Source organism: Peromyscus eremicus, chromosome 7 (assembly GCF_949786415.1).
Source record: "Peromyscus eremicus chromosome 7, PerEre_H2_v1, whole genome shotgun sequence".
NCBI lineage: Eukaryota > Metazoa > Chordata > Mammalia > Rodentia > Cricetidae > Peromyscus > Peromyscus eremicus.
The window spans coordinates 37,016,206-37,043,969 of NC_081422.1; the positions used below are offsets into that span (position 1 = coordinate 37,016,206).

The following is a 27,764-nucleotide window of genomic DNA, read 5'->3' on the forward strand; positions in this document are numbered from 1 at the left end:
TTATTATTCTCCCATGAGGACTTGAAGGAACAGGGCAGGAGCCCATACATGGTAGAACCAGGGCTAGAATTCTGGGGTATACAGGTGGCCCCAGCCCTTCGTGTGGCTATTGGTCTCTACTGACCTTCTTATCTGACCATCAACTATGCCTGCTGTAAATTCTTTCAAAGACTCATGTTCATCAGCCACTTCACCCCACTGTACCCCTGGTGTCCAGACTCAAACCTTCGCTTGGGCCATTGTGCCGTCTACCTGGATGCCAGCGTCTGTTCACCTATGGAACATTCCAAGGCTTTGCTTGGAGTTTTGCCTGACCATCTGGCCTGTGTCCTAGTTCTGACATGAGACACTCTCTGACACACCTTTCTTTCAAGACCACCTAAGACTCAAGTCACTCTGAAGAATGTGTGTTCCTTAACTTCTTCCTTAAAAAAGACCATGAGCCTCAGTGTCTTCATCTGTGATGTGAGAGGACTGGACCAGATCATTTCTGAGCACTGCCATCCAGTGGGTTTCTGAGTTCACGCTAGGAAGTGGTGAACTCAGACAGCACAGCAAGGAATGTTTGATGAATAATGATGAATGACTCATCACTCATCGTATTTGCATGCCTTTCTCTTCTAGCTTCTCCTTACCCTGGCCCGTGTGTGTGTGTGTGGGGGGGGGTGCCCGAATGCGTCTGTGTCTGTGTGTCTGTGTGTGCAAGTGGGTGTGCTTATAGAGGCCAGCCATCAACCTTGGATCTTGTTTCTCAGGCACCACCCATCCTGTTCTGTTTTGTCTGGAGCCAGTGTCTCTCACTAGGCTAGAACCCAGCAAGTAGTCTAAGCTGGCCAGTGAGCCTAGGAGATCTACTTATCTCCACCTTCCAAGCACTGAGATTTACAAGGGATAACAAGCACTTTGCCTCCTGAACCCTTTCCTTGGGCCATCTGAACTGATTTGGAGGGCATGCCGACCCTCAATTCTCAGAGGCAACCCTGAATCACTGGAGGTCATAATGGCCAGACAGAACCTTCAAGAAGCCTAAGAAGAATGGACTGAAAGAGTGAGTTGGAACATAGCAGACATGTGCCCTGTGCCAGGCACCCCGGAGCCTCCTGAGGTCCTGGTTCTCTGGTGTCTCTGTCTCTCTTCAAGGGGAGACAATGTGGACAGCAGATGGTATGCTTAGTCTCACAGAGACGAGACGAGGTGAGGGGTCAATAGGGAGGCCCCTGCTTCTAGCTCTACAGTAAATTAAGCCTCAAACTGGCTCTGGCAGCAGCAGGGATGGTGCCAACGGGTATTTGAGTGGTAAAGGGGTGGTGCTTAGTTCAGCTCTGATACATTCACCACAGGAGACAGGGTGATCTAGAGAGCATAGGATGTCGGAGTCTGATGCATTTCAGGACCTCCTTGCAAAAGAAAGGTTGTGGTGGAGAGAAGATAGAGTGGGAAGCGGGAAGGGCAGAGTGGGAGGGAAATGGCCTAATAGGTCTTGTCCATTCCTCTCACTTCAGATCTGTGAGCCAGTCAGGGGGAGTTAGCAAATCTAACATCTAGAAGCCCGAAGTGATGGTGGTAAAGGGGCAGAGGTGGGGGAAGTCCAGTGAGTGTTGGAGGAAGCTTTGTAAGTGACCCTCACTCTAACTAAACCTACTGTATGAAAATCTGCCCATTTGAACCAGGCTGAATGGGGGGTGATTTTTTTCCTCGTATCTTCCCAGTTATCCAGGTTGGCTGTTAATTAATGCCCTGTGTGATACTTTCCATCTCTAAGCCTCATGTGCAGCGAACAGATGAGGTGGGGGGGCGACCTCTAGATTCCAGCATCTTCACCTTCGGTACACTTCCTCATCTTTGATTCTCAAAATAACCTCTTCTTCCCTGGACTGGCTGGCCCACCCTGAATGTGATTCATTAAGTGTGGTGTGTACAGAGCTTTTTGAAAAGCTCCTATTACCACAGTAAGACGAAATAGCCCTGTTGGATTGCTAAAGTCCCAACTTCAATCACAGCCTTGACTTTGCACAACCAAAAACATCACCAGCAGTCTCTTTGATCTCCTTGAAGCACAGTCCCTGGCCACAGGGTGATAGGTGAGGGGTTGGGAGGGTCCTCCAAGGCACTGGATCCATGCAAATATCTTAAATTAGCAATGAAAATCAGACCTGGACCACTAGCCTAGGGAAAGCCTGGACTGTGGTGCAGAGCAGCAGCTGGCATGAGGTGACCCACCGCAACTTTCAAAGGCTCAAAGCTGTCAGAAGCCTCAAATGCAGAAAACTGGAAAGAGAATGGGAATGGCCAATTATGAGGGATGTTGACATTAAGCAAGTCACCTGAGAAGAGCCTGGGAGAGAGTGTAGCCCTCTGGAACAGCTGAGCTTTGGAACGCAGAACAGAAGAGGCCGTGGTGAGGTCTGGGGGGACACTGCTCAGCTAAGACAGGAGGGAAAATCACCTAACCGCAGCAGCTACAGCCGCCACTCACTGAAGACGCCGTGTGTGCACGCACCAAGGGGTGTGTGTGCGTCACCCACGCTGTTGCATGGCACACCTGAATGAGACAGCTGCCACTATCACTTGACAAATAAGCAAACCTGAGGCATAAAAATGGCTGTAGAGCCTTTCCACCCCACACAGGGAGAGCTCGGGCTGGTCTAATTCTCAAACCCTCGATCCTAACTGTCACATCACTTACACGTCTTCCCAAGTAGAGATCAGCGTGGCTAGCCCTCTCCATCCAAGGATCCTGTTCCTTCTACCTATCTTTTTCCAGTACTGCCACTGACACCAATGAGCCTAGCTTTAGCCACTGCAAGAACCCACCATTCACCTATCTCCTTACCTGAGGATTAAAAAAAAAAAAAAAAAAAAAAAAAAAACCCTAGGCTGGGGCCTTTCAAAGAACTATCTGGCAGCATTTAAAACCCACTATGGTGGTATACTCTGACTTCAGATGAAAGACACTGGGGGCAGAAAGATCCAGAAGCCATCTGAAGCATGCCTCAAACACACTGAGATATAAAAGCTGAACCGAAGGCCACTTGTTAATAAAATACTTGGTGCCTAAAAAAGGGGCATTAAAAAGATGTCCAAAGCCCTGCAATGAGGAATAAAGATATCAATTTCCTTTATTCCTTGATTCATCTGGCTTAATATGTTAGACGCACTGACTTTACCAAAGCAGGCTGCATGGGTCACTGGGAGAGGAAATTTCTTCCCGCCAATGACGCCATCTACAATGGGCAGACGTGCATTCAGTCCTGCTGGGGAGGCCCTGAAGAACTGACAGGAAGGAGTGGGGAGCTGGTTTTCAAAGAGTGGGCTGCAGAACTCTGAAGAAATCCAGACCTTTGTCTGAGACCAGAGTGAAGAAATTCCACAGACCAGACTAGGAGACTCATAAGAAGTTTGTTGTGGGTATTTCTGATTTTATTCAGAAGGTCTTGAACAATCTGTCTTCCTTTCATTGTGCTAGAAATTAATCTTCATGTCTTCTTGGACATTTTTCTGTTCCCTGATAAGTTCTTGTTGGGTAGAATCAGGTACAATAGGCTCTTGCTACATGTTTATTTACTGAATGAATGAATGAATGAATGGTTTTCATACTGGATCCACCACACCCTGTTCTAGAGGAATGTGTGTCAGTAGCTCCTGTTAGCCTCAATGGCCCTAGTCTGCATAGCATAAACCACCCTCACTCACAGCTGCTGGACCAGGAGAGGACACTGTCCCTGAGGACAGTCAATGTCTGTTCGCAGTCTGGCAAACACCTGCCTCATGTGAGACTGGCCACAAAGCAAGACGAGCAGACCTAATCAGATCCTCCACTTTGGGGATCCAGAAAACGCATACAAAGGAGGACATCCATCTCACACTCTTCCCTCAAGGCTCGGGAAACATCACGGAAGGAGGAACAGAAAGACCATGAGAGTCAGAGAGGACCAGAGCAAACCTGCATCTCTTGGAGATGACAGGACAGCGGCACTCAGGAATTCATAGCAGCTGGGAGCGCCTGCCTGCATAAGACCTAGATGAGATCAAACCATCCACCATAACAGCAGGGAGAGAAGAGGGGGTCACAAGCCCCTCTTCCCAGCTCAGGAGCTTCTGGCAGTTGACAGTGCTAGGGGAAGGAAGGCCAATTGGTTTTCTTTAGAAGTGTGGTCCCTGATTGGTTGGCCATGCTCCAGGTAATGGCTTCACACCCTTGCCTATATGAGCAGCACAAACTGGACTGATTAGGTTATTTATAAACAAAAGACATGAAATTCAGAGAGGTGGGGTGTGATGGATATGGGAAGAATTAGGGAGAAGGTTATGGGGATGAATATAATCAAAGTATATTGTATGTCTATGTGAAATTCTCAAAAATATTAATAAAAACATATTTGAAAAAAATAGTACTAGGGAAGGCTGACACTGTATATTCTGAAGGGACTGTAGCCCCCATGAGTCCAGAGGTCCTGTCTACCTTGTTTCCAACACTGTTCCTAAAGCAAAACATCCAGAATCATAGAGGAAACACTCAATAAAAGCTCCAAAGTGAAGAATCAGAGGGCATCATCCTGGGCAGCCATTATGAGACAGGTGCATGATGGATGAACTAGGAAAACTAGCCAGCTGAGGGAAGAGTCTGGGTCCAGCAGTACAGGGTGTTAAAGAAGCAGTGAGGACAGGAGAGAGACAGAGAAAGACACACACACACACACACACACACACACACACACACGCACGCGCACACACACACACACACACACACACACACACACACACACACACGCACACACACACAAAGAGAGAGCTCTGCTGGTGGTTCTGGGGACCACAGCCTCCCTCCCCCATCATCTCCAGTGAGAACCTGTGTCCTTCCTGTGGTCCTAACAGCCCAGGCTGGAGCAACAGAGCATTGCAGCATCCTCCTGGGGAAGACCCTGTGACAGACATGAATAGTTACACAAGCTGTTCTTTTCTCTCGTTTATTTGGTGTTTGGGTTGGGAAAAGAAGAGAAGGGGACTCTCCAAAGTCTTGTGGAATTAATTTCAATCATCTGTCTGGGCTGAGCATCCCTTGCTCAGTTTGGATTCGAAAGTCCTTCAAAGGCTCACATGGTGAAGGCTTGGTCATTATGTGGTAGTGCTGTTGGGAGGTAGAGGAAACTTTAGGACGTGAGTCCTAGCAGAAGAGAGTGAGGTCACTGGGGGCCTGTCCTTGAAGGGGATATTGGGACCCTCATCCCTCCTCTTCCTGTCTCATCTTGCTTCCTGGTTACCATGAGGTAGGCAACTTTCTACCAGAGGTCTCCACCATGGTGCTCTGTGTATCCAAAATCCCATGGCAATGGGGCAGGTCAGTCACGGACTCAGACCTCAAAAACTGTGCAGCCAAATATCTTTTCTCTTCTTAAGTTGATGTCTCAGGCACTTTGTCACAGAGCAGAAAGGTGACTAACAGCTCTTTGCTCACTCAGTTGAGCATAAGTACCAAGGCAACACCAGCACCGGACAGGAGATCGTAAGGGAGGTGCAGTGGATTTGCACAGGCTAGCTCTGTGCTCAGGAAAATTATCCCATACCTTTGAGCATCACTTGCTTTTCTGAAATAGAAGAAAATGTGTGCAACTCTCACACTATTGTTAGAAGTAAAAGCAGCATCCGGCACATGGGACCCACCCTGTGTGCTAAGAGTAAGTTGCATGACCTACTTTGTCTGTAAAACCCTACAACTCACAGAGGATTCACTTATATTTTAGCTCATGTGACTCTCAACAATATGCAAGATTTGCAAAGTAGAGGCTAACACTCCCATTTTACTGATGAAGAAACTGAGGTATAGGTAAGCTGAATATCTTAGTCAAAGAAAAGTGGCCATACTCCATTCCAAGTCATAGTATCTTCCTACATTTCTGCCTCAGCACAAGAGCACAAGGTAGAGCCGGGTGGAGTAGCTTACACCAGCAGTACCAGTCCTTGGGAGGCTGAGGCAGGAGAGTTGCTGTGAGTTTGAAGCTAGCCTGGGCTACTTACTTAGCTCTAGATCAGCCTGGGCTACAGAGTGAGAGCCTATCTCAACGTGAAACACTACTAAAGACTAGAAGGTAAGAAAAAAGGGAAAGAGGGAGGAAGGGAGAAGGGAGGGAGGGAGGGAAAGCAAAAGGCAGTCAGATGGGCAATGGATGAGCTACTGTTCTTTTGCAATATCCACAAAACTTTCTTGAAGCATGTGTATAGAAAGTGCCCAGGACATGAATGAATCAGCCTATGAGTGAATGAGTGAGTGAATGAATAAATGAATGAGTAGAGGGATTACTTTGTGAATTAATATTCTATCTAATTCTTGATTCACAACAAAACCTAGGAATCTCATCTGGGCTGAGATTCTCACAGGCCTTCCTCATATATAGCTCTCTCCCTCCCCCGGGAACATCCATATCAGAGGCCTGGCACTAGACGCACACCCACCATCTTCCTCTGCCCGTCTGTCCATTCTACGTACTGGTTTCTGCAGTTTCGTACTCGCTGTCTCTGAGAAGCTCAAAGATGTCCACTTCGACCTTGGCCTTGCCCAGTCTCTCCGGTGCGCGGTTGATGCGGTTCTTAGCCAGGGTGATGGAGAGCCGTTCCCCTCTGCTGCACTCCATGGGGTCATCCAAGATAGCAGCTGTGAGTAGACAACCATACGGAGGCAGTTGGTACATCACCCACCACCATTATCCCTCCTCCTTCTCCACCCTCCCCAAATTGCCATCTTCCTTTTCCAGGCAGCTCCCCAAATCCCTCTCCACCTCAACATCTGCAGAAACCTCCAGAGTAAGTTCACTGCATGCTTCAGTCTCTGATTACAGACAGGTGTAGCAGTGAATTCTAATGGGATAGGCACCTGAGGAACAATGCAATGCCATAGCCAGCCACCAGGGGTCCTACCTGTCTGAGATCCCCAGCCCGGGTACAAAAATACCCTTGGAGACTTGTCCAAGTGCACATGAGTGCTATCCTTTTGAAAATGGGATTCCAAGTATACAGGGAAACTCCCTGAGGAAGAGAAGGCTATGCAGTTGTGTGGGACAGCTGTGGTGGCCGGGAAGCTGCTGTAGGTTACTGTGAAATGCTCGTACTCCAGTCTCTGGTGCCATGAGCCGTGTCCCCCAGGTGAGCCATGCAATTTGTCTGAACGTCTTTTCTTCACTGAACATTGGCGTAATAAAGAAAAACCCACTGATTGTGTAGAGATTCAGTTCAGGTAGTGGAGGTCGGTGACCCATGCTCTGGACTTAACCAGTGTGACGATCAGTGTGGATGACTTGGAGAGAGGTACAGTATGAGTAGCTGCCCCACCTCTGGATGCAATCTGAAGGGAATCACACGGAATTGGGCTCTAGTCCCAGGTCCACCCATATCAGCTAAAGGATCTGTTTCTTGACTTGAAAAATGGGGAGGAGAGCTGCTCTTTGGGTTATTGTGACATGAGATGAGACATACTCAATGCAGTCTCACATCTAGTAGGCACGCAATGCTGGCGACTGAGGTACTTAATTCTCTTCCTGGGGGAGATGAAAAGCTGACACCCACCACACACTTCTATGTCAACATTTATGGCGGTTATTCCTGAGTAATTATTCACCAAGGCTAAAAAGTGGAAACAATCCATCCATCCGTCCATCAACCGAGGGACAAAGACGATGCTGCTTTCCTATCGTAGTGGATTACTACTGGGACATAAGAGGAACAAAATGTTTCCACGTGTGACAACATGGATGAACCTTAACAGCATTACACCAAGTGAAAGCCGCCAGACACAAAACACAACATATCGGATAGGTCTAGTAGTACAAGAAAGTCTAGACAAAGTGAGTCCATAGAGACAGAAATCAGAGTAACAGTGGCCTAGGGTTATGAGACAGCTGTGGACACAGTAAAAGTCACTGAATCGTATACTTTGGGTGGGTGAATTATGCAGGATATGAATTTTACCTCGATAAAGTAATTACGAAAAAGAAAAGAATAGCAAACTTATCTTTCAGAGGTTGAAGGAAACACACAGTGTACCACAAGAGACTCCACTGCCACATGGCCCTGAGTGGCTATGGCCAGGTGGGCCAGGGCAAAATGTTCCCCCAAGTTCTCATGTTCACAAGGAATATGGACTTGGTATTAGTTAACATTCCATCACTGTGACAAAATCCCTAAGGTAATCCCTGTACCTTAATGGCCCAGGCTCCATGCTATCATTTTGTCCATTGCTGACATACATACAATCAACATCTCATCAAGAAAATGCCAGGACACAGCACAGAACATGACAAAGCATTCTTCCTGACGGTGGATTTATTTATATGCACACCCTCAGTGAACAATGTAAACTCAATTTCACATTCACAGTGTGGGCTCCAGCATGGGGTCTGTGAAGGTAAGTCCCAAGGCTTAGGCAATGAAGTAGAGATGCTTTAACTAGGAAAGCACACAGGAGAAGACCAGCCGCCTGTAGGGGTGGCCAAAGAATTGGAACTGGGAAGACTTGAAAGGCCTGCCAAGGTAGCCTGTAGCACGTGTCCACGTTCCTTGTGAATGGGAGAATGTGGGAATGTTCTGACTTCGGTCAGTTACAGTCTCACTGGACTGGTTCAGGGAGCAAGACTCAGCATGAGATGGCTCCATAGGAAGCAGAAATGGAGTCACACTGCGTCACACTAGGATGACAACTTGAAACCATAAGGAAGCAGGTATAGAGAGGAATGATCCCCAAATGATGTCCCTTGATGGACACATGTTGTTCCTTCTAAGAGCAGACAGGTGGTAGCCCCACGCCAGTGGCGACCATCACAGCTTCGCATCCATTGCTTGTGGATATCAGACTCTCCATAAGATTCAATGCTGTAAAATGCTTTACACTGAAAATTTCATAGCAGCAGTTATGCTGGCCCTAGAGCACAGGGAAGATATCTAGAGCAGCAGGAATTGGCAGTCCATCCAGCAGAGTCATGGGCAGGAGACTGTGGATCCAAGACAGATCTGTGCTTGTATACTCAGCAACAATGGTGTGTTTAGTGGACATGTCAAAATTTCATCCTCAACTCCGTAAGATCAGTGTTTTAACTTCACATGAGATGAGAAATATGGGTTCGGGTGAGTCTGGTGACCTGCCCATGTTTCCAGAGCTGGCTAGTGGAGGAGGAGGACATGGTCCCATTTGTCCTCTTGGGACTTGGACTTAAGAGAGAGTGTTAACAGGTAGGGATTCTACACCTTTGGGTACTTTAAAGACATGTCACCAAGGCAAATCAACTCTGAGACACTAACAGTGACAGACTGGATTCTAGACCTCTAAAAACTGTCCAGGTAACTTCTCTGCTTTCCTACAATTATCACCATGCTCTCACACCCTGATGAGATTTCCCAACTAGAGGCAGCCATCCTCAGTTCCTTGAGTCTCACTATTAACATCTACTAGATATTGTATAAATTACTTGTAATAAATGAATCACCAAAATAATCTCCCAGAAAATATTACAAGGTTTTAGATCTGAAGTGTGCCCCCAAAGGCTGGGTCTACTAGGAGCTATTGGAATTTCAAGAGGTGGGCCATAGCTGAAGGGAGTTAGGTCACTGAATGGTAACCAATGATCCTGCCCGCCTTGTGCCACCCCTACTTCCTGGCCACCTGAGCAGAGTGGCTTTCTCTACCACATACTTCCATCATGATATAGAGCCTCACCATGGCCCCTAAAGCAAAAGAGCCAAGCAACTAAGAACTGAAACCTCTGACCCCACAAGCCCACATATACCTTTGCTCCTGTAAGCTGACTGACCTCAGGAATTTCGTCACAGTGATGGAAAGCTAATACAAAGTCCATATTCCTTGTAAACGTGAGAACTTAGGACCATCTTCCCTGGGGGGGGGGGGTTCTGTTATAGTCTCACTGGCCTTGCCCCTGCTCCGTCAGTACACCCATGGTACAATTACAGGGTATCACAAGAGGAGCACCCACCCAAGGATCTGCTCCAGATACAACTGCTCCATTGCTTCTCTTCTCTTCTCCTCCCCTCTCCTCCTCTCCTTTCCTCTCCTCCCCTCTCTTCTTTTTGAAAAAGACACATATAATGTGTGTGCTGTGGGTTTCACGACCTCTCTTTTGCTGTCCCCCTTCCCAGTGCATTTTTAAAGTCCTAACTCCCAATGTGACAATATTTGGAAGGAGGGCCTTCAGGAGTTAATTGGAGTTAAATGAGGTCGCAAGGATGGGGCCCTGAACTCATGGAATTAGTGTCCTTCTCAGACGAGAAAGCAAGGAGCTCACTCACTTGCTCTCTACTATGAGAAGACACAGTGAGAAGATGGCCAGGAAGAGAGGCCTCAGCAGGAATGAACTTGGTCATCAGGAATGACCTTGAACATCCCAGAAAACACTGAGAAATAAAAGTTCTGTTTCAGAACTTCATTTGCAATCTCACTGCATAGCATCCTAAGCTGAGTAGGACAGTGTGTGTGTTAATACAAACTCAGATGTCCAAGCCCCCAGATAACTGTGTCACACACTGTACATCCAACATCCAGAGCATCATCTGATGTGCTGAGTCAGAGGAATGATGGACAACAGGAGGGAATTCGGGGATCTGATGTTGGATTCTCTTCTTCTTTCCTTCCCCATGAGGCCCTCAGAGGTATTTGACAAGGGCTTGTCAAATCCTGTTCCCCATGCCCACTCCCAGGCCATCCTGAGTATCACATTTCACTAAGATTTTGCTTCTTGATGGTAATTAATTTCTGACAGGGAAGAGGCTTGACTGGGTGGTTGGTTGGTTTGCATCAAACATATTGGGACCAAGATAATCATCTTGAAAATAGGAACTGAATTCTAGGGCTATGGATGCCAAAGGCAAGTTGGAGACAGGATGCTGAAGGAACGTGTCCCCAAAAGGCAGTTACCAAACAGCACACTTGTTTTTCAGAAGTCCCAGGAGAGGGGCCAGATGGATGGAAGAGAGTAGTGTGCTTGAGACTTAATGTTCAGCGGATGCTCCTGGACCACACTGAGTCCCTCTGGCCCAGCTATCAGGCTAGGCCAGAATGTTCAGAGTTCCAGCAGCTGCCAAGTGAGGGACAGTACAAGCCAGCACATTCTGTGGCCCCACGGACTTCTCTGCAGGAGTCAACTAGTAGCCACAGTGAGACTCAGAAGTCTGGACTGTAGTGAGGGCAGGGTTGTGGTGGGGAGACACATGTGGGAACTAGGGTCTGCCCCTTTACCTAACCTTGAAGATTCAATGTCCAGTGCTTCTTCTGACCCAGCCAGATTCAGCACATCTTCTTTACGTCAAGAAAGCCTTTACATTCACACAGAGCCTCTGCCTCAAACCCCAAGCATTATGTTCTCTGCTGAACTCTCTCCCCATCTGGGTTCTGAGGTCCCTGACAATGGGAAGACAGCCTGTTGACAGTGTGCATCCTGATCCCAAGTTCTCCTCCCCATTCTCATCCTAGTATGTGTGTGCTTTGGACAGGATGGCTTGGGTTGGTAGGCCTGGCCCAGCCTATTATAGCATTGACTAGCTCAGTGCTAGTACGTGGGACCAGGGATGTGCTAGTAACCATGAACAGGCCTGTGTAGAAGTAGGTGTACAGCTACTGATTGGCTTTCTATTACAGCCAGAAGGATGGTCTCCCAAGCATTGGGAATTGCCTTTGGTCATCACAGCCTGGCATCCTATCACCACTGGAGCACAGTCACCCACCTATGCTGTCCCCTCTGCTTTTGCTGACACTATTCCTTACCTCCTCTTTCCCTGCCTGGGATCTTCTCCCTACAGACTCACCTCTTTTGGAAAGCCCTCTCCAGCTCCCAGCTCCCAGTATTCTCTTCCATAGATGTCCTGAGAACTCCACCAGCTCCCACCCCAATGGCGGAGACTTGTCTGCCCACCTGTACTGTGTGTACCCTCAGCCGCCTGTGCCTTAAATGCCCAGATAATTCTTGTTCCTACCTGCCTGCTTCTCAGATGACTCATTTCAAATGAACTCCCTTCCTCTGAGCTCTGTGAATTTGTCCTGCTGTCTATCTGTGGCTCCTCCTTTCTCTCTTCGTCAGTCAGCTCTTTGAGAGCATCAGCTGGATGAACCTGATTTGTCTTAGTAAATGGATGACTCTGGACATACAGTGGTAAGGAATGAATGACTACTGGGTGCTGAAGCACTGCAGGACCACCTGGCTCTTCACCCTCTGCAGCAACTGCAGCAAATGTTGGTGATGTGGCAACATCAGACAACCAGGATTGAAGGTGACTGCTGTGCACGGGGATGCATGGCAGAGAACCAAGTGGTACCTCTACTTAGCAGCATCCGTCCAGGGATGGCAGCATCCTGTTCTCTGTTCACCTGTGGGAACTGGAGCAGAACTTGCATTCCCTTCATGCATTATTGAAAGCTCAGGAGTGACCCCTCGAGTGTAGATGCCAGCTACCTTAATCTTTAAGCTCCACCAGAGGCCTGCTACTGAAGATTTTAGGCACCTCAACAGCGCTTCTCTTTAAGGGGGGGAATAAAGAAGTTTTACTGGCGAGCCTTTATAGGCCATATCTATAACACTGCCAATGGCTTTTTGGCCCAACCTGTTACGACCCTGTGCTAACAAGAAAAAGAGATGGGTTGAGCCCTGGGGAACTGGTTACCTTTGCTTCCCAGCTGCTTGCCTGCAGCTCTGGGTCCACATAGGGCTACAGCACTGTCTGGAGATGATAGATGTATCATGCGGTCTGTTCTCTTAGTGCCCTCCATTGACTTGTTGTTCCCACTCACCCCTTCCGCTGAAGGAAGTCTCCCTCCACGTGAGCTGTCATACCTGTATCCTCACCTAGCTCCCCTCTTCCAGGGGAGCCTCCATCCCCATACCTGTCTTCCTCCCCCTGCCCTGCCTGCCCCATACACCTCCCTATGCTCCCGTCTTCAGTGGCTTGCAGACCAGCCTGTCTCTCTGTGCTCAGACAGCATCGAGGCCCAAGCAGATGGAACTTGCTGTGACCAGATGGGCCATGTGCCACACTGGCCCTGTAAACAAACACAATGGGCTCCCAGTTTGGTGAGTGGAAAGCCAAAAAATCCCAGCCAACACACAAAAGAGTGAAGGAGGACTTTTAATACCTGCAGGGAGAAAAGCACAGCCTCCCGAGACACTTCTACAATGCTGACAGCTCCCTTTCCTCCTTGCCCGCAGTGCCAGCCCAGCTTATTGGATGATTCTTCAGAGTTTGCTGACTTCAGCCCTAAGACACACACCCCCCACCCCCTCACTGCAAGCCACTTTCTGTCCCCCACCTCACTCAGACTGCATACAATACCAATGCCAACAAGCATCATTGCAAAACCAGTGGGTACTTCTGATCCCTTGTCTAATTACATCACTAGCCAGCATTATTGTTTATGATCACCAGGTGCTGCTCTGAGAGCATCGAATATACGATCTCATTTAATCCCCATGCAACCTACCGTTTATTATTCTGTTTTATAGGCAAGATAAGTGAGAAAGGGCAGGTTGAGCAACTTGCCCAAGATTGCACGGCTCCTAGCGGCACCTGGGGCCTGGGCCCATTTGCTGCAGCACCTTGCCTCAGGCTGTCCTGGGCTAGGGTTCCTTGCAGCCAAGTCCCACTCCTGCTTTCTCACCTGAGGCCTTCAACTTCATTGGTTCCTAGGAAGCTGCTCTCCAAGGATGCCACTAATTTTTGGGCCCTTGCTGCAGGAGGTACCCTCTGCTCCTGCCATCCTTTAATATGGATGGATCCCCAGGGTCTCTGCAAAGCCCCTTTCTGCCTTATTTACAGGAGCTTTGTAAGCGATGGCTTTCATTTCCAGCCACCTCCCTGGGGAAGCAACATGTGCACACAACAGCCTCTTGGCACCTCCAGGTAGATGTCTAAAGAGCATCTCAAACTTATCAAGACCCAAACTAAGAGGCTGGCAAGATGGCTCAGTGGGTAAAGCTCTTGTCACACAAACCTGATGACCTGAGTTTCATAAGCAAACCCACATGTCTTAGTTAGGTTTCTATTTCTGTGATAAGACACCACGGCCAAGGCAACTTATTAGAGAGTTGAATTAGGCTTATGGTTTATGATGGTGGAGGGAAGATGGGAAGAAGAGCTGAGTGCTTACATCTTGATCCCCAGGCAGAAGGCAGAGAACACACTGGGAATGGCACTGGTCTTTTGAAACCTCAAAAACCTACTCCCAGTGACATGCCTCCTCTATCCAGGCCATGCCTCCTCCTAATCCTTCCCAAACAGTTCTATCCACTGACAACCAAATTCTTAAACAAATGAGTAGATGGGGCCATTCTCATTCAAACTACCATACCACATAAAGGTAGAAGGACAGAACCGAAGCCAAAAAGTTGTGCTCTGACTTCCACACACCTGCCCCATTCTACACACACACACACACACACACACACACACACACACACACACACACCCCATCGGCTTCCCAGATATCATGTCCTTGCCCAACTCCCCTCCTCCAAACAACACCCCCAACCATGTCTGCTTCTGCCTTCTTGGCATTTCTTGTGTTGGTTCTCCTAACCAGACTCTCTGCTTCATCTCAACTACCTGGAAGGGTGGAGCTTCTGCTCAACCAGGTCTTGTGGCTATACACCCGTAATCCAGCTAGTCAGGAAACTGAGGCGTGAGGATTAGAGGTTCAAGGCCAGTCTGAGCAACTTATCCAAACCCAGTCTCAAAATAAAGATGAAAACAAAAATAAAAATGGGCTTGGGGTGTACCGTAGTGAAAAACACTTGCCTGGCACATGCACCACCCTGGGTTCATCCACAGAGTTCCCTGATGCAGCAGATGAGACGTGCCCCTGAGACTCTGCTTCCCTACTCACCCCTCTCCACCTTCCACAGTGAAATGTTGATGACATAGCATGGGTGTGTGTACACATGCACACACACAGAGACACACACATGTGAAAACACATGCCTACCTGCACACAAACATGAACATGCACACACACTTGGTGCTGCTATGTACCTGCATTCCTTTGGTCCCCCACCTCCTCTGTTCTCTCGTCTTTGCTTGCTGGTCCTGCTCACTCAGGATGACTCCTGAGACATCCCTCTCCAGGAAGCCTTACCCTGAACCACGTGGCTAACCAAGCACCACAGCCATGCATTTTCCAAGGAACCCACACCTCTTATAGTGCATTGCAGTCAAGGCTTCCGACTTAACTTCCTCTCATTGGCCCCGTCTCACCCAGGACCTGGTACGTCATCAGGCAAAGGTATGCCCTTTATAGATACTTGAGCCAAATTAACCTTGACTTTGGGGAGACTCTAAGCCAACTTCTATTAAGATCATCACTCTGCTCCATACAGCTATGGAAAAAAATGGTGTTTTTTGTTTTGTTTTGTTTTTTAACAAAGGCACAGTGAAAAACAGTACCACACTGTGTTGAGTCAAAATAATGGGATCTTCACACACTGAAACGAGATAAGAACTTCAAACTGCTGCATGCCATGTACCAACATTAACGGAAAATGGTCTGTAGATATAAAGGTAACCCCCAAGACTGTGAAACTTCTAGAAGAAAATCTGCATGACCCCCCAAGTTAGTACAACCCATGAAGTAAAAACTCAGTAAGTTAGACAACGTCAAAGCTGTACATGTCTGTCCTGCCAAAGATACATGAAGAGAATAACTAGACAAGCCACAACCTGGGAGAGGATTTGTGCAGAACCTATCCTAGACAGAGGACTTGCATCCAGAAAACATGAAGACGTTCAAGCCTCAGTAATAAGAAAACTATGCAAATTTTAAGTCAAACAAAAACATGTGGACAGACACTTCACAGAGATGTGATTTGGGTGGGTAGAACATATCCTCACCACTAAGAGTAACCAGGGAAATACAAATTAAAACCATAATGAGATGCACTGCAAACCTTTTGAATGGCTGAAATCAAAAGGCTTGACCATGCTAAGTGTTGGCAAGGATACAGAAAAACTGGAATTTCTATTCACCTATCTCCCCTAGCCTCTACCATGAACCTAGCTATATTACCCACTAGGTCTAGTCTTCATTATATACTTTCCCCTTTAAGAATCCATTAGATTGGAGAGACGATTCAGTCGGGAACACATCTGCCTTACAAGTCAGGGGCTTGGGTCAGATCCCCAGAACCCATGTAGGAAGCAGAACATGGTGGTCCACACTTGTAATCCCAATGCCAGGAAGGTAGAGATAGGCACATCCCTGGGACTCCGTGCTCAGCTAGCCTGCCTCCCTCAATGAATTCCAGGCTAGTGAGAGACTCTGTCTCAAAAACAAGGTGGATGGGGCCTGTGGAACAAAAACCCAAAGCTGTTGTCTGGCCTTTGCAGGCACGCATGCCCATGCACACACCTGAGCACACATAAACATGCATGCACACAGGGAGAAACAGCTTACTAATTCTCAAATCAGTTCTCATCTATTAGCCCCTGGGTTGCTATGTAGACGTAAGTTCTCCGCCACATATTAGGCTTTTGTTTCTGACTGCTACTACAAAATATTCCCTGGGGCTTATTGCAAAGTCTGTGTCCCAAATAGTACCCATTACCTTTATATACAATTGGGGGCACGGTCTTGCTTCCCAGACCCAACTAATAGTAGCATAGTTGCTCACATGCACACTTTTGGCAAAGACGCTTGCATTCTCCCCACCCTTTGGCCACACCATCTGCTCAATTGCTGAGGTCAGCCAGGGGACCCTCTGCTCTCTGTTCCTGCTGTTGGTTCTCTTCCTGCCCTCCTGAATTCCCCTAACCTGCCTCAGTCTCCCTCATACCAGTGCAGATCCCCTAGCCTTAAGGCCCTCCGTCGTCTGGTTCTAATGTTCCTTTCCAGGATCATGCTCTACTTAATTCTATGATCACTTTAGCTGCTTCTAGATACATCCTTGCTGAACATGAAGCAGGTCGTGTGACTTTGCCTTGTGTTTTTGGTTTTGTTTTGTTGTTTTTTGTTTGTTTGTTTTTGGTCCAGTAGTCATCCCTTCTGCCCCACCCCACATCTTAACTGAACCACATCTTATTCTCTTACAGCTTAACCCCCAGTGAGCCATGAAGAGCTCCAGCTGAATGGATTCCCCACTTCTCAGATCCCCCAAAGCATTCGTGATCTGAATCATTCATTCAGTACTTCACCATGAACTTGTGATACTGGAAGTTAGTGCATTCATTCAATCCTTCCTATGTTTACTAGTTCATCAATGCTCTATTCGCTGACTCTCTTAGTCAAGGAGATGTATATAGAGGATGGGATATTTCTGACTCCTAAGTGTTCAGAGGAAGACAAATGGCCACAAGCCAACAGCAAGTGAAAAAAACAAAATCATATTATGCTTCACCTATGAAGCAGGGATTCATGTACCAGAAAATCACAAGTCAGGGAGACTAGGTCTTTGGTTCTCAATGAGATCCTGGGGCCTGGGGAGGAAGCAAGATCTTTTCTGTACAGTGAAGCAAGACATTCTTAGGAAGATAAAGGAAAGGCAAAGTCTCAGACGGGGAAGCTCCAGAGAAGGACTTCTGCATGTGTCTAACATATGCACACATGTTCAGTGGCTATGACACCCAAGTGGCTACTGACTACCTAAGTGGCTATGACTACCTAAGTGGCTATGACTACCTTGTGGCTACTGACTACCAGGCTCCCAGAGGAGGAAGCTGTAAACGAACTTAGTGAGTTTTCAGACAGGCAGAGAAGCAACGTGTCAGCTATGAAGTCCTCCCCCCCCCCCCCCGCAAAGCTTAAGGAATCTTGGGGTGCCTGGTCAGGAGGGCACATGAAAGAGTCACAGCATGAAAACCATTATAAAGACTCACTAGGAGGCTGGAATGGTGCCCGAAGATGCTGAGAAACAGCCCAAGGACTTTAAACAGGTCATGACATGGCAAGGTTTGTATTTCAGGGCAATTGCTCTTATAGGTATACTGGAGAGAGAGTGGAAAAATGATCTGAAAAGATCAGTCTGGGTGCTATTTTAAAAATCTGGCAGAGAGAAATGAGGCCAGTAGTGAGGGTCAGGGCAAGGAGAGTCAAAAACATTTGTTAGCCTCCCCTGAGTTCAGGAGATCAAGGACTGGCTTTGGGCCTGCAAAGGATGGGGCAGATTCAAATGATACCAAAGAGGTGGAATCAGAAAGTCTGTAGAGGTGGCAGGAAGTGAAGCAGGTTCTAGGCTTCTCTTCTATTTAGGTGATGGGCTCCCCCGGGACAGGGTTATAAGGACCATTTGGGTTCACTGGGATCAGTATCAGGTGGAACATCAGGGCAGGAAAAAACGAGGCTTGAGACCTCGGCGACTCAGTGCTTAGGGAGAGTTTGAAGGAGGGCTGAAAAGCAATGTTCTGGCCCGAGGACCTAACGGGGCTAGAAGTCAGATGAAATGAGGACTGATTTCCCATGAGGCTTGCCAATCAGGAGGTCTCTGGAGACTTCAGTGGAGCGACAGGAGGGAGACTTACATGGTGGCAGGTGGGACAGAAAGAGAGGGGACTAGAAGGTAGAGCATCTGTCTCGGGACAATTGGGGGCTGTGCACACAGACTTTACAAGGAAGGGATTTGAAGCTATGATGACAAGAAAGAGGAGGTAGTTGGGAGGAAAGCTGGTCACCACAGAAGAGAGGGACCTTTTTCTGAATAAGCCCTGTGAAAAGGCAGACAGAGTCTGAAGGGAGGGAAAGACGCACCTGGGGTGACAGAAGGGACAGCTCGTCCTCCAAGATGGCAGGACATGGTGCCAACCCAGGGCCTTTCTCTTCTTCCTGTTACTAACCCATCACCCCAGGTTTTAACTGGATGCATGGCTACTCATCTCAGATGACACGTGGCAGCCTCCCCTGAGCGCAGCAAGACCTGAGCTGACTTTGAGCTCCCAGAGGTGGGTGAAGGTGACCAGGGCATACAGATCATCCCTTACTCTCCTCCTCTTCTCCCTTTTTTCCTGGAAAGATATGGTGACCGAGGATCATACCCAAACCTCATGTTTGACAACGGCAACACTGCTCTCCACCTCCATCCTTTAACTACCACATACCCCCTAAGCTCACATGTGGAATATACACCTACATTTGAGCGACCGCATCTTTGGGTCTCGGTCCCATGGTGGCTCAGCCTCTATCCCAGCTCAGCGCTACTCAACAGGGAAAAACAAAACACAAGAACGAAAGGCCACACATCTCTGTGAGTGTTCTAGTGGGCACTTTGTAAAAGGTCAAAAGAAATGTATGAGATTATGAAATTAAATCACAAGTAGTATAATGCCAACATCCAATCAATACAAAAATCATTGAGATGTTTTATATTCTTGTTTTCATATCTAGCGTGTGTGTTGCACATCTCCAATCAGGCCAGCTCCACTTCAAGTGCTGAAACAGTTAGCTCAGGTCTAAGACTAATAAACACTGCGGAACCTTAGGTATTCGGTGGGAGGGGAAGCTGAGAGAGACTGAGTGCGGAAGTGGGAAGTTTCCATTTTCTTGGAGAAGCAACATCTGCATCTTCTGCCAGTCAGAATGACAACGACAGGGTCGGTGGCCACAGGTGAGAGCTGAGAGCAGCTGCTCCATTATGTAAATGCTTTTCTGAGTCCACTTGAAATGGGGGAGATGCTGGTGTGGCCCAGGGCCCAGGGCCAGACAGGTGGATGTCAGAGCTCTCGAGAGGAGCTAGACATTGTTAGGGGAGCTGATGGTGTCACAGCAACAGAGAGGTGGTGGGTTGGGGTTTTTCTGCTGGATAGAGAATGGAGAGTATCCCCAAAGGTTAGACCCAGCAGTTATGAGAGGAGAGGATGTGTAACATGTGTGATGGATACCTTGACCTACAGAGAATCAGGCATTGTGGGAGTGAAAAGCCTGAAGGAGATGGACAGGAGGCTGAGTTCAGAGAAAGAATCTGGAGGTATGGCCTATTGGTAGAGAGCTTATCTGGCATGCACTAAGCCCCCTAGTACTTTCAAGAAAACCAGAGGGTCAAGATCTGTCCTGACCCAGAGTGAAGCAGTGACGGTGACGTGGCATGGGCGAGAAGTCAGCGGAAGGGAAGAATGCAGTGATCTCCAAGGCAATGGCACCAGAGGGATGGGAGCAGTCACTGAGGATGATCAGGATGGAGCAAGGTAGATGAAGGGAGAATGACGAGTCCACAGTTCCATCTCTACAGGACAGGGCAGGCACGAGTTGAGTGGGGACCTGTATCAAACAACCACAGAGGCAAGTGTTGGTGTGTTACATGGGGGGGGGGGGCTGGACAATGCAGCTGCCACTCTTGGGTAAGCAGTTGTCCCTGGAGATGGGAAGAAGGGAAGCCCTCTACCCTCTAGAGCTGTGTGCTAGCTCGTGCAGGGAATAAATGTGATGGATGTGACAACTCAACAGAACGGGGGCTCTGTGTGCCTACTGTCCTGGCATGAAGAACAGAGCTCAGAGGGGAGTCTGGACTGCAGTCAGACCACAGTCCAGGGAAAGAGAGGAGATGGGTCCGCAGGTGGGAAGCACTTAGGGAATGAAGCGAGCACCACTGGCTTCCTTGTGTGTGCACTGCTATCTAAACAGGAAACATTGAGAGCAGAAAGCCAGCACCTCTGGCCCCAGTACAACTCAGCACTGAGCCGGACACACGTTAGCCACGGATGCCTTTCAGATTTGTTTGATGTAAGTGCACGGCTGGACTTCACAGCATGGTTCACTTTAATCTTTCACACACCCATAGCTAAATAAAGGACATGACCCCTGGAAAAAATTTATGAATGAATTCCCTGGCATAGCCAACAATTATATCTGCACTTAGTGCTTTATTAATATGGTCACTTTGCACAGTCGATGTATATATCTGATTAATTCCCAGTTAACCTTCTTAAACTGGTCTTTTTTCTCTCCTAGCTCCTGCCACCTTCCTCCTACTTTTCCTCTGGGGAATATCACCCCCCCCATGTGTTCTTCTTAGCCATGGTCACAGAGGGAGCCCCCAGCCCACCCTGCCTGGGCAATGTTATGGGCAGCTTGTGGCTGACCCCAGTTCAGGATGTGGCCGCACAGTGCCTGGAGGGGCCACAGTGTGAGCTCACTGCACACAGAGTTGGGATGGGGAGGAAAAGCAAGCTGGAGCTGCCCGTTCATACTGTTTAACGGCCGCTGGTGACAGGCTTCTGGTCAAACTGTGGCGCAGAATGGGAAGAAAGGCAGAAGGCATGTGGAAGAGTGGGGGCTGTTGGGAGCCTTGAAGGGTTTGAGTGTACAGGGTCAGACAAAGTTGGTCTTCTAACAGCAGAGGAAAGTGAGCCCAGGCCGGCCTCCTTGACTGTGGCAATCCAATCTAGAGAGCATCAATGGATCACCAATCTTATGCCAGGCACCAGTGGGGGAGGGGGGGGGGAGAGAAGGAGGATGCAGCTGAGGACCTGAAATGTGAAGACATGCATTAGCTCTGGTCGCTGCTCGCCAAGGCTCATCATAGGCTTGCAGGGAAGAAGATAGAGGATGGGGAGCGAGGGTAGAGATCGTAAGCCATGTGCTAAGCAGGTTCTGAAGGTGAGCCCAGATGGACAGCTGCCAAACGCTTCCTCAAGAGTCCATCCACCTCCGAGCGAGCACCACTTTCCAGTGCATTTGGACCTACCCATGAGTCTAACATGGTTTAAGTGTGAAATGCCTCCCATAGTCTTGTGTTTGGTAGTTCCTGTGGAATGTTGTAGAACCTTTAGACGTGAAGCTGGAGAGCAGGTCTTGAAGTTTTATAGCCTGGCTTCACCTCTGTTCACTCTCTCTGTTTCTTGATTGCCAATGCAGTGTGATCAGCTGTCCCCTGTTCCTGCTACCATGCCTTCCTTACCATGATGGACTGGGACCTCCTGGAACTGTAAGCCAGCATCAGCCCTTCCCCCCTTAAGCTGCTGTAAGATAATTTGCCACAGAGGTGAGATTAGTAGCCAGTGCTGTCTCCATCAGATTATATCACCCCTGGATCATATCCACCAGGCAGAGAGACACTATGTCACACATTTTTACCCCAAGCTTTGAACAAATATGGATCAAGTCTACAAGAGTTGGCAACACAAGACACTGTCACCTCTGATCAGAAATGAAAACTGGGTTATTGATGCATCTGGTTAATGTTCATCCTCCTTCCATCATAAGGTATGAGCATAAGCAAGACAAGTAACAGACTGGGGCTGCCTTGAGTTCTTGGCAGATTGTAGAGGGAAGCAATCTGAGAGCCATTCCTTCAATTGTTTCTACCTTAGTGTTATCTGTCTCTTTGCCTGGGAGCTCAAAGCACCAGTAATGAACTTCTTTTTTTTTTTTTATTCATTGCTATCATCCCCCAAGGAAAGAGCCAGAACAGGGCAAGGGCTATTTATCAAGCAGGACACTGGTGTTTAGAGTCTAAGCTCGGGCCCCCAGTGGGACAAGAATAGAATATTCATGTGCTCATTCATTCGGAAAATATTCAGATAATCTGTCATTTTCTCTCTCTTGCCCTTTTCCTAAGGTGGAAGGGAAGAGATTCATATCAACAAAATGTGTCAGCCTTGTGGCTCACACTGTAATTATGATTTCTGGTTGGAGTGATAGTTGCTGCTATATACCCAGGAGACGGGCAGAATTGTCTTGGAGGCCACATGTAGCATGCAAGTTGGAAGCCTGTCTCTTCCCTTCCAGAACCTATGAGCATGAGCTTCATTGCCACAGTGCCTCCCTAGGGGACAACAAACATTCAAACATCCTTTGTGGCAGTCCTTTCTCCAGCTTCCTCACCATGCATGCCACTTTTCCTTGAAACTAAGTCACTGGTTAAGCTGCTACCCATGGGTACCTTTGGGCTAAACTGGTTAAGAACCATTTCTGTGGGGTGATGAGGAGGGATCAGGAGACCAACTCCAAGAGCAATGACCTCCCTTTTCCCTGTGAGAGCCTAGGATGTCAGTTCAAGATGAGAAAAGGTGGGCTGGGGACAGGGAGGGGATAGGCCACAGCTCTGCTCAGCAGCACAGACTTGGTCCTCCTCTCCGGGTGATCTCTGCCTCACCTGACCACAGGACCTCCCACAGGACCTGTACTGAAAGAGATGCTCACCTGACTGTTGCTTTAATATTCAAAATGCACAGAAACATGCTGGAAGAAAGATCACCAACTGCAGGGGATAAAAGGCAGCTCCATCCGGACGCCATATGCCACAGAAGCAAAAAGCTAGTAAATCTAATTTAGTATAGACCACGCAATTACCCACTTTAAAAATTAAGGACCGAGACCATAAACCTACTAAACTTCAAATGTTCATAATGGGCAGTTAAATGGGAGAGACAGAGAAAAGCACAGTGGAGAGAGGAAAGGGGGAGGAAATGGGGCAAGAAGAGCGGGATAGGCGAGAGAAATGGGGTGGAGGAGAAACAAAATCCAGGATCAGCCACACAGAGATTGAGAGCGACGCCCAGAGAGACCGCGGGAAGAAGACAGACAGAGCACGAAGAAGACATGTTCTCGGAGGAACTGCCCAGTCAGGGGGCTCCGATGCTGCTGCCAAAGGGACTTAAAACCACGGGAGGCCCAGACTGTGGGAAAGGCTTTTCCAATGACTAGAAGGAAACATTCCATTTGTCCCTTTCTATTCCTCCAGTCACCACGCTGGTTTAGAGCCAGCTTTATTGACATCACACCACCGATGTTTTTGGGTCCCAACAATCCTCTGCTGTAGGAAGCTGTTCTGAGCATCCTTGAAGGTTTAACAACACTGTTGGTCCCTGCCCACTAGATGCCATGGCACCATCCCTTGCTATGACACCTAAAAGTGTCTGCTGAGGTTGCCCAGTGTGGCGCTGGGTTGGATAAGGGACAGCCACTTTCCCCGGTTGAGAAGCAATGGTCTGGACCATTACTACTTTATAACTTACCTCTTGCCTTTAGCAACTGTCGCTCTTCCCCTCACTCAAACCCACAGGAGGACTTTCCCCACAAGACAGACCTTTGATAGTGGCACTTCACTATTCAGAACTGCTTCAAAGCATTCCAGTGCCCAGAGAATGAAAAAAAAAAAATCCCAGTTCCTTACTGTTCAACTCACTTCGTTCTGAGCATTGGAAATAGAGCGAGGAACAGGACAGGGACCCAGAGGAGAGGTGGACAAGAAAAGTGCAAGTAAAAGACACAGGCTGGTTTCAGATAGCAACAAGAACTGGAAAAGGAGGGAAATGGGCGAGTCTGAGGAAATCATTAGGAGTGGCAGGGAAAATTGCTTCTACCTCGGCTCCATCTGAGCCAGGGCATGAATAATGCAGAGGAAGCAGCTCTGGACAGAGACAAAGAACACTGAAGTTGAAGGAAGATGGTAAGAAAGAGCTTGTAGGGAGGGTCTGAGGTCAGCATCTAGAGTATGATGACCAAGAAGTGACTGTAGAGTGAGCAGTGAGCCACAGGCGGCCTTATGGTTTTATGGCATGGCAAGAAGCTTAATGTTAGCCAATGGCCAACCACTGGAACGTCTGTTCTTTTTGTTTGGTTGGTTTGGGGATTTGGGCTTTTGGTTTTGTTTTTGTTTTGCTTTGTTTTGTTTTGTTTTGTTTTGTTTTGAAACAGAGTCTCTCTGCATAGCTCTGGCTATCCTGTAATTCACTATTTATACCAGGCTGGCCTTGTACTCATAGAGATCTGCCTGCCTCTGCCTCCCGAGTACAGGATTAAAGATGTGTGCATCAACCTGCCCACTGGAGATCCAAAATATAACTCCGCTCCCTGGCCTGATTCTAGAATCCACCGTAGTCCCTCACTAGCCCATCTTAGTTAGCTTGTACTCCTCTCTACCAACTTAGGGAATGTACCAGAAGTCCCTATGAGACTGTAAAGACACAGGTTGCCCATTCCATCCCTCCACTTGCTGACTGAGTAGAGGTCTGGGAGTGGTACCCACCAGCACCCATTTTTCACAAGTTCCCAGAACTGCTGACACCGCTAATCCAGAGAGCATGTGTGAAGCAGTCCTCTGAATAAGTATCTATCTCCTCAATCATGCTACGGCCACCATGCCAGCCCATCTGTCCTCTGCACTTGTATGTTTTAAAATGCCAGTCAACTGTCAAGGACTGACTCAAAAGCTGACTCATATATCCCTCCAGCAATGCCTCGGGCCCATGGCCCATTCCCCTTCAAACATCATATCAGCATAGCCAAGACATCACCATCTTCCGACCTGTGGTGTGGGTGCCTGGGTAAGAGCCTCCACTGCGCTTCTAAACCAAGACTTCTAGGACCATAGGTCTACTTAAAACCCCTCTTTCCTGTTTTGAATATGATGAGCTACCTATAATAAATGACTCACATACTGTCTTTGTCTCATATCCACCAAAGTATCGGTTACAAAACACCCTCAAAATAAACTAATCAAAAACCAACAAACAAAAGCTAGAAAAGGGCTGAGATGACTCTGTCAATAAAGTGCCCACTGCACATGAGGACCTGAGTTCAGTCTCCTAGAAGCCATGTAACAACAACAACAACAAAAAGCCAAGCATGAAAGCACACACCTGTGGTCCCAGCGCTAGGGAGCAGGGGCCAACAGGCAGATCCCTGAAGCCTGCTAACCAGTCAGTCTAGTTGAATCAGTAAGCTCCAGGGTCAGTAAGAGCCCCACCCCCACCCCCACATCTCCAAAAAACAAGGTGTAATAAATGAAAAAAAACACCCAACACTGACTTCTGGACTAGCCACATGTACACATATATGCATGCATGCATCTTCAACACACATACATACATGCACTTTTTTTAACTAGAAAAATAAGATGTGTTGGCAACGAGGTGAAGAAATCAGAACTCTGTGCACTGCTGGGAGAAATGTAAAAGGAAAGTAAATTTTGCTATGAAAACATACCAAAAAGATGCAACTGCTGTATTTGGCGGTTAGAGTTCATTGTCAATTTGACAGAATCACTTGGGAGATGGTGGATCTTTGGGGAGACTTGTAGAGGATTATCTTGATTGCGTAAATTGAGACGGGGAAAGCTGCCTACTGTGGGTGGCACCATTCCCTAACCTGTATCCTGGACTGTACAAACTGGAAAGGGGGAGCTGAACGGCAGTATATATCTATTATTCTCTGCTCCCGATTGTGCATGTGATGTGACCAGCAGTTTGTTTTTGTTGTTGTTGTTGTTGTTTAGTTGATTGTTTTGTTTTGGGAGACAGGGTTTCTCTCTGTATCCCTGGCTGTTCTAGAACTCACTCTGTGGACCAGGATGGCTTTGAACCCACAGAGATCTGCCTGCCTCTGCCTCCAAAGTGCTAGGATTAAAGGTGTGCGCCACCACCACCCGGCTGTGACCAGCAGCTTTAATCTCCTGCTACCCTGACTTACATGGCATGGCTGACTGTAGGACAGTACCCTTGAACCAAAACTTGAATAAACCTTTTTTCTCCCTTAAATTGTTTTTGTCAGAGTTATTTTATCATAACCATATGGCTATGATACCATATGTCCCAGCATATTTTAGAGTCTATTTCCAAAATAATTGAAAGTAGAGTCTCAAACTGGTATTTTGTACATCCATGTTTAGCCATCCCTCTTTACCAGAGAAAGAATCAACCCTCATGCCCATCATCGCTGAATGGATAAAAATATAATCAAACCATGAACTGCTACTCTGTCTTACAAAGGAAGAAAAGTCTGATATATGCTGAGAAAATGGTGAACCTTGAGATCGTTATGCTATGCGAAATAAGCCAGTCTCAAAATCACCAATACTGTGTGTTCCACTTAGATGTGGTGCATAGAGCAGTTAAATTCTGGAAGCAGAAAGCATGATGGTGGTTGCCATGGTTTTGGGGCTGGGGCATAGACAGGGAAGTTACTCTGCAATGGTAAATATTTTCAGTTTTGCAAGATAAAATGGATTCAGGAAACATACGGTGGTGATGGTAACGCAAAAGCCTGACGATGCTCAACCCGATGAACTGTACACTTAGAAATGATTAAGATGAGGACTACAGAGATGGCTTAGTGGGTAAAGTGTTTGCTTCCCAAGCATGAGGACCAGCACTCAATCCCCTAAAATCCAAGGTGAGAAGAAGCTGGGTGCAGTGGCATGCATTTGTAATCCCCATGCTGTGGAGGTGGAGACAAGGCAGCTCTCTGGGGCTCACTGTCTAGCAAGCCTAGCTTAATTGGTGAGCTACAGGCTAATGACAGGGCTTATCTCAAAAGAAGATGGATTGTGCTCCTGAATATAACACCTAAGGTTATCCTCAGGCCTCTGCACACACACACACACACACACACACACACACACACACACACACGCATGCACACACGCATGCACACACGCACATGAACATGCATTCAAACACAGTTCTTCATAAGAAATTCAGTGAATGAAAATTTCAAGGAATAAATGAAAACATCAAAAAATGACTAAATGATTAAAGTGATACATTTTATGCTGTATATCTTTTATCACAATTAAAAATAATTTTGAATGCAAAAAGGATCTTCCTTTATAGTTTACAAAGTACTGTCACAGACCTTAACTCCTTTGCATCTTTTCAGAATCTAGAATACAGTGATAAAACGGTATCATTACAGTTTTCGTAGGTGAGCATTTAGAAACCCAGAAAGGCCAAATCAGCTCAAGGACACACAGCGGCTAGGACCAAATTAAAGAGAAAAGCCGGGTCTTTTGCTGCACCAACACTCAGCCCTGGACATCACATCACAAGGTTCTCTAGAGTAGAGCACCTTTCGTGTGCTAAGG

At 47.6% G+C, this 27,764-nt stretch overlaps 1 protein-coding gene and 1 long non-coding RNA gene across 3 annotated transcripts in view; one reads left to right on the plus strand and one right to left on the minus strand.

Moving 5' to 3' along the window:
- Grik4 (glutamate ionotropic receptor kainate type subunit 4) overlaps positions 1–27,764 on the minus strand; it is a 317,685-nt gene that overhangs the window by 167,903 nt on the left and 122,018 nt on the right. For both annotated transcript variants that reach the window (XM_059267676.1, XM_059267677.1), the window contains one exon: positions 6,485–6,649. In XM_059267676.1, the coding sequence (XP_059123659.1) occupies positions 6,485–6,649 (165 nt within the window). The remainder of the gene's footprint in view (positions 1–6,484; positions 6,650–27,764) is intronic.
- On the plus strand, positions 17,675–19,325 carry LOC131914901 (uncharacterized). Its single transcript, XR_009380217.1, has 2 exons — positions 17,675–17,920; positions 18,814–19,325. It is a non-coding gene; the product is annotated as an uncharacterized LOC131914901 (long non-coding RNA).